Genomic DNA, 7,546 nt, shown 5'->3' on the forward strand with positions numbered 1-7,546 from the left:
TATATATATATATATATATATATTTGAAATCCCTGTACTGTGTAGTCTTCCATCTCAGCTCCCACCTGCAAATGTCAGCCTGATTTATACCACCTTGTCTTTGTCATGTTGTTGTTATATGTCATCGAGTCACTTGTGACTCATAGCAACCCTCTGTACAACAGCCCTCAACCCTGCTCTATCCCTTGCCAATCTCACTGTCTCCAACACACTTAAACCCATTACCCCAGTCACTGAATCAATCCATCTCATCGAGGATCTTCCTCTTCTGTGCCATCCCTCCACCCTCCCAAGCATGACGTCCCTCTCAATGACTGGTCCCTCCATGCAACTTGTCCAAACTTTGTCAGACAAAGCTTCAGAATCCTTGCCTCCAAGGAGCAGCCTGGCTTCACCCTCTCCAGGACAAACTTCTCCTAGCAGTCCGTGGCATATTCAATACTCTTCTCCAGCACCACAGCTCAAAGGCATCAGCTCTCCTTCTATCATCCCTATTTGGAGAGCTTTCTAATCCCAGCCATACAAAAGTGTTAAGTGGGAGCAAGCGCGGCCGGCCGCAGCACGGTATATGTGCTGCTGAAGCGAGCATGAGACTGTAAATCTTACTGGAGTAAAGTATTTCACCTTTTTCTGGCAAACTGGCTGCAGTGTGAGCAGCTTCTCCTTGTCCTCATACCCAGCGGTGGGCCCTCGTGCAGAGCCTTATTGAATCACCAGTTAGGGAGCTTCAAGGGAGCTTGGAACAGTCATCTGGTTTGCAATGCATACCCCCCCGGGGGGAAAATCGTTGAACCTGATCGCCCAGGAAAACTCTTCATTGGAGGGCTCAATACAGAAACAAATGAGAAAGCCCTAGAAGCTGTATTTGGCAAATATGGGCAAATTGTAGAAGTGCTCTTGATGAAAGATTGAGAAACCAACAAATCAAGAGGATTTGATTTTGTCACCTTTGAAAAAGATATGAATGGAAAGTCTTTGGATGGAAAGGCTATCAAAGTGGAACAAGCCACTAAACCAGTATTTGAAAGTGGTAGGCATGGACCATCTCCACCTCCAAGAAACAGAGGTCCTCCAAGAGGTCTTTGAGATGGAAGAGAAGGAAGTGGAGGAACCAGGGGACCCCCTTCATGTGGAGATGACATGGATGATGGTGGCTATTCTATGAACTTTAACATGAGTTCTTCTCGGGGACCACTGCCAGTGAAAAGAGGACCACCACCACGAAGTGGAGGGCTGCGTCCTAAAAGATCAGCCCCTTCAGGACCAGTTTGAAGCAGCAGTGGAATGGGTGGAAGAGCACCTATATCACGTGGGAGAGATAGTTATGGAGGTCCACCAAGAAGGGAACCCTTACCTTCACATAGAGATGTTTACTTCTCCCCAAGAGATGATGGGTATTCTACTAAAGATAGTTATTCAAGCAGAGATTACCCAAGTTCTAGGGATATAAGAGATTATGCACCAACTCCAAGAGATTATACATATCATGATTATGGTCATTCCAGTTCACGCGATGACTATCCATCCAGAGGCTATAGTGATAGAGATGGATATGGTCGTGATCGCGATTATTCAGATCATCCAAGTGGAGGCTCCTACAGAGATTCCTATGAGAGTTATGGTACCTCACGTAGTGCTCCACCCACACGAGGGCCCCCGCCATCTTACGGTAGAAGAAGTCACTATGATGATTACAGCAGCTCATGAGACGGATATGGTGGAAGTCGAGACAGTTACTCAAGCAGCCAAAGTGATATTTACTCAAGTGGCCATGATCAGGTTGGCAGACAAGAACGAGGACTTCCTCCTATCTAAAGGGGGTACCCTCCTCCACGTGATTCCTACAGCAGTTCAAGCCACGGAGCACCAAGAGATGGTGCCCGTGGAAGAAGAAGATCTGATAGAGAGGAAGGCAGAAGCAGATACTAAAACCAAACAAAACTTTGGACCAGAATCCTTGCTCAGTGAAACAAAAAGTGGAACCTATTCTGTCCTAACTATCCAAGGACAATTGAAAGGAAAAAAAATTTGTTACTTTTTAAAATTTCGTGTTAAGTTCTCCTCCATAATTTTATGTTCTTGTGAGGAAAAGCAGTAAACATGTTTAATTTTATTTGCTTTTATGACTTTGCTTTCAACATACAAATGTTAAATGTGTAAAACTTGTGTGCTAAGGTTGTAATTCTCTTTTAACTGTTCCTGAAGGCCACTATCTATTTGATTAACCCCAGTAGATGAGGCAAGCAATACTAAGATTTTTCATGGACGTCTAGCCATCTAAAATGGACAGATGGTTCATTCTGCCTATATAAACAAGCTAGATAGGTAATATAGAAGGGTGGTTGAGTTTGATACTCTTTAAGATATCAGGGTGTCTTCAGACCGAAATCTCAGTGTCAGAAACCTGAGAACAGATGCTTACATAAGGAAAATGCTGTTCACTCAGTAAAGTGAAAAAAGCATATGGATAATGCTGGCCATATATTGCCTTTCTGACATTTCCTTAGGAATCTGCAAGAGCCTCCCCTTTCCCTTTCCCCAATAAGACCATTTAAGTGTGTGTTAACTACAGAATACTAAATAAAAAAGTTTGGCAAAAAAAAAAAGTGATAAGTGGTAGAGAACAAGCAAAAAATAAAACCTCATGTATTACTGTTCCCATCAAACCTTATCTTTAAGCACAAACCTGACCTGGCACCTAGTAAGTGGCAGGAGAGATGGTTCTTTTCTTCCAGTGGCTTGAAGGCAGATGGGGAAAATAACTCTATACAGTGTGAAGTGTGTGGTAGAAAATCATGAAAGTCAAATTAAAAATGCAAGCCATGAGTGCTACTAAGAGTTTCTTTCCTGTTTACAGTTGAACCAGAAAGTCCTTTAAACCTGACGTTAGAAGTAAAGCAGCCAGAAGACAGAAGATCGTATCTGTGGATAAAATGGTTTCCACCAGTCCTAGCTGATGTAAGAACTGGTTGGTTCTCACTCCAGTATGAAATTCGCTTGAAAACTGAGAATGCAGCTGAGTGGGAGGTGAGTCACCTGGAAGCTTTTTGAAGGAGGTATATCCTTTGGCAGGGATGAACCCTGACAGCTGAGATCAGATCATTCCTCTTAATTATAGGGCCACCATATTGGCTGCCCTATATTTGCTCAGCATTTCTTAAGCTCAAGGAACTGAAGAACAAATCCAAACCTAGAGTTGCTATAATCAAGGATGCTTTGGGCAGAATATTAAATGATCCAGGAAGTATTAAAAGAAGATGGAAGAAATATACTGAGTCATTGTATAGAAAGGAATTGGCAGATACAGAAGAATTTAATGAAATAACATATGAGCAAGAGCCTATTGTGATGAAGGAAGAAGTTCAAGCTGATTTGAAGGAAACAGCAAAAAATAAGGCCCCCGGAATAGATGGTTTACCAATTGAAGTATTTCAGATAACAGATGTTGCCCTGGATGTGCTCACCAAGTTGTGCCAAGAAATCTGGAGAACAACCACTTGGCCAACTGACTGGAAGAGATCTATATTTGTTCCCATTCCAAAGAAAGATGACCCAACTGAGTGTGGAAACTACAGAACAGTGTCAGTGATTTCACATGCAAGCAAGATTCTACTGAAGATTATCCAAAAACTATTAGAACAGCACATCAGCAGAGAATTGCCGGAAGTCCAGCCTGGGTTTAGAAGAGGTCGTGGTATTAGGGATATTGTTGCTGATGTTAGATGGATCTTGGCTAAAAGCAGAGAATACCAGAAGAATGTCTATCTGTGTTTCATTGAGTATGCAAAGGTATTTGACTGTGTGGATCATAACAAACTGTGGCTGACTCTGAAAAGGAATCCCAGAACATTTAATTGTGCTAATGCGAAACCTATACTTGGACCAAGAGGCAGTAGTCAGAACAGAGCAGGGTAACACTGTGTGGTTCAAAATTGGGAAGGGTGTACGCCAGGGATGCATCCTGTCTCCATACCTTTTCAACATGTATGCAGAGCAGATTATCCGGGAGAGGCTGGGCTCTATGAGGAGAATTGTGGCATCAGGATTGGTGGAAGATCTATTAACAATCTGCTTTATGCAGAAGACACAACCCCTTGCTTGCTGAAACTGAGGAGTACCTCATGCACTTGCTGTGAAGGGTCAAGGACTGCAGCCTTCAGTATGGACTGAGACTCAATGTCAAGAAGACAAAGATTCTCACCACTGGACCAATTGGCAGCGTCTGGATGGATGGCGAAGAGATTGTAATTGTTCACAGCTTCAGTTTGCTCAGCTCCACAGTCAACACTCTTGGCACCAGCAGTCAGGAAATCAAAAAGCGTATCGCGATGGGAAAATCTGCTGTTAGGGACCTCTCTAAAGTACTCAAGAGCAACGGTGTCTCTCTGGAGACTAAGGTGTGCCTGATACAGGCCTTGGTCTTTGCAATCGCTTGTTATGCATCAGAGAGTTGGACTATGACTAGGGAGGACAGAAGGAGAGTTGATGCCTTTGAGCTGTGGTGCTGGAGAAGAATACTGAATGTACCATGGACTGTCAGGAAAACAAATTCATTTTGGAGAGGATTTAACCAAGCTACTCCTTGGAGGGAAGGATTCTAAGGCTTCGCCTGACATACTTTGGACATGTTGGAAGGAGGGACAGGTCCTTGGAGAGGGACATCATGCTTGGGAGGGTGGAGGGACAGCACAGGAGGGGAAGACCCTCTATAAGATGGATTGATTCGGTGACTGGGGTAATCGGGATGGGTGTGTCAGAGGCAGTGCGGTTGGCGCAGGATAGAGCAGGGTTTAGGGCTGTTGTGCATAGGGTCGCTATGAGTCGCAAACGACTCGATGGCACATAACAACAACCACAAACAACATATTCGTGTGCCTCACCCAGGAGTGGAAGTGCTTCCACTCTGTCGGGACTGATGGGAATGCTCATTCTTCGTCCTCACAGCTCTCTGCATATCTCTTCCTTTAGAATTCCAGCCTGCCTCCCTCAGTGTATCTTAGATCTTTTGCCGTGTGCCAGTGAGTTGGAACCAACTCAGAGCTTAGTTTCCAGCAGTTTTTCAAAGATTAAATTGTACAGGATATTGGCCATCTTTTTCCCCACAGAGCAGTTGGAGAATTCATACCATGTGTGTTTAGGTTGGTTGCACAACTCCTTACTTCCAGGCCAGTAGATTGCCTGTTTTAGAGTAGATAACATTATTTCCAGAGAGTAGAGTTTAAGGCAGTATTTATCAGAAATAGAACTTCTAATGAGGAGATAAATAATCTGTCAATTTAGGGGGTAAGACATTTTAAAGGGAAGAAAGGTGGGGCTGAGAAGGATGAAGGGTAAGAATTGCGTGTCTGCCAAGTCTGACTCTTCTAATTGTTTACTGCTGAGGAGGAACACCTGTTGTCTTCATAACCAAAATGAGAAGTAACATTTGCTTCCCACACTCCTCCTTAGAATCACTTTGCTGGTCAGCAGACTCAGTTTAAGATCTTCAGCTTATATCCAGGACAGAAGTACACTGTCCAGGTTCGCTGCAAACCAGACCATGGATACTGGAGTGAATGGAGTCAAGAGAGTTACATCCAGATACCTCTTGGTAAGTATCTTTTATTTTGTTTTGTCTACTAGTTTATTTACAAAATTTGAATACAAATTCAAACAAATTCTTTCCATCTCCCTCACCCTATCACCCATCAAATTGTGCAACCCAATGATTAATCCCCTCATGCCCCTTCCCATCCACATCCCTCTGCTTCCAGCTTCTCTCATCCCTCCTGGATCCTTATACTCATTCTACAATAACAGTTTTATACAATATTTATCCTTATGGGACTGAGTTAATTCACTCAGTATAATGGTCTCCAGTCCTTCCCAAGTTAGTTAATAATTGACAGAGTTATTGCTCCTGCGTGCTGCAAAGTATTCCATTGTGTGAATGTACCATAATTTCTCAATCTATTTGTGGTTAGATATTTGGGCTGTTTCTATGTTCTTGCGATGGTGAAATCTCAGTTTGTGACTCAGTTCTCATGTTCTGAGGGTATATTCCAAGTAGTGGAATAGCTGGGTCATAAGGAATGTCTATGTTCAGCTTTTTTGAGGAAGTGCCAAACTGCCTTCCAGAATGGTTGTACCATTTTACCATCCTACAAGGCGTTTGACTGTGTGGATCACAACAAACTGTGGCTGACTCTGAGAAGAATGGGAATCCCAGAACATTTAATCGTGCTAATACGAAACCTATACTTGGACCAAGAGGCAGTTGTCAGAACAGAGCAGGGCAACACTGCATGGTTCAAAATTGGGAAGGGTGTACGCCAGGAATGTGTCCTGTCTCCATACCTTTTCAATCTTTATGCAAGGCAGATTATCCGGGAGGCTGGTCTCTATGAGGAGAAGTGTGGCATCAGGATCGGTGGAAGATCTATTAACAATCTGCGTTATGCAGATGACACAACCCTGCTTGCTGAAATTGAGGAGGACCTCATGCACTTGCTGCAGAGGGTCAAGGACTGGAACCTTCAGTATGGACTGAGGCTCAATGTCAAGAAGACAAAGATTGTCACCACTGGACTAATCGGTAGCATCAGGATGGATGGCGAAGAGATTGCAATTGTTCACAGCTTCAGTTTGCTCAGCTCCACAGTCAACACTCTTGGCACCAGCAGTCAGGAAATCAAAAAACGTATTGCGATGGGAAAGTCTGCTGTTAGGGACCTCTCTAAAGTACTCAAGAGCAACGGTGTCTCTCTGGAGACTAAGGTGCGCCTGATACAGGCCATGGTCTTTGCAATCACTTGTTATGCATCAGAGAGTTGGACAATGACTAGGGAGGAGAGAAGGAGAATTGATGCCTTTGAGCTGTGGTGCCACAGAATGCAGGCAGGCAGACAGGGCAAGCAGCTACCTAGACCCTTCAAAATAAAGACAAGAGAAAGAAAATGTAACAGATATGCATGGTAATCCTGGACCATAATCTTCAAAGAAAACAAATAGATTCATCCTGGAGAGGATTAAACCAAGCAACTCCTTGGAAATTAATCAAATTAAAAAGTGAGGGAATTGAAGCTGAGTGAAGTTAGAAGCCTTAGCCAGAAGCATGTGACCAAGCCTAGCCCTTCACACAACTTGCCTGGAGTAGGAACCAGTGCTCTCATTGGCTGGGCCTTCGGAAGCACACACAGAACTCTGTGTCACGGACATACGTATTCATCTTTCCAGTTCTGATCCTGATGAAATAAAGGAGTAAGGTCTAGAGCCTGTCTCTTGCTGTTGTTGTTTGCTGTCAACCCCAACTCACAGAAACTCCATAGATCAGAGGAGAACTGTCCCGAAGGATTTACTAGGTGGTAATGTTTACAGGTCTTCTCCTCTGAGAAGCTTCAAGCCATTAACGTTTGTGTTAGCAGCCAAGCACTTAATTTTGAGCCAGGGCTCCTGCTCGGGTTCATATGGGAAATTGCCTGTGTTCAAGTCTCAGATTGTACACCTAGGTTTTTTTCTTGACCAGAAGTAACTTAAAAGTCTCTCTTTTGAGTCTTCATTTCTCTAT

The 7,546-nt window shown here is 43.6% G+C and overlaps 1 protein-coding gene and 1 pseudogene across 1 annotated transcript in view; both read left to right on the plus strand.

Annotated features, from left to right (window-relative positions):
• Nucleotides 1–7,546, plus strand: part of LOC102869732 (prolactin receptor-like) — a 33,186-nt gene that overhangs the window by 16,824 nt on the left and 8,816 nt on the right. Inside the window, exons 4-5 of the mRNA XM_006902125.1 lie at nt 2,858–3,027; nt 5,449–5,590. Of these exons, the coding sequence (XP_006902187.1) occupies nt 2,858–3,027; nt 5,449–5,590 (312 nt within the window). The remainder of the gene's footprint in view (nt 1–2,857; nt 3,028–5,448; nt 5,591–7,546) is intronic.
• On the plus strand, nt 790–1,929 carry LOC102869318 (annotated as a pseudogene).

This window comes from Elephantulus edwardii, unplaced genomic scaffold (genome assembly GCF_000299155.1).
Source record: "Elephantulus edwardii isolate Elephantulus edwardi_28Jun2011 unplaced genomic scaffold, EleEdw1.0 scaffold00370, whole genome shotgun sequence".
Taxonomy (NCBI): domain Eukaryota; kingdom Metazoa; phylum Chordata; class Mammalia; order Macroscelidea; family Macroscelididae; genus Elephantulus; species Elephantulus edwardii.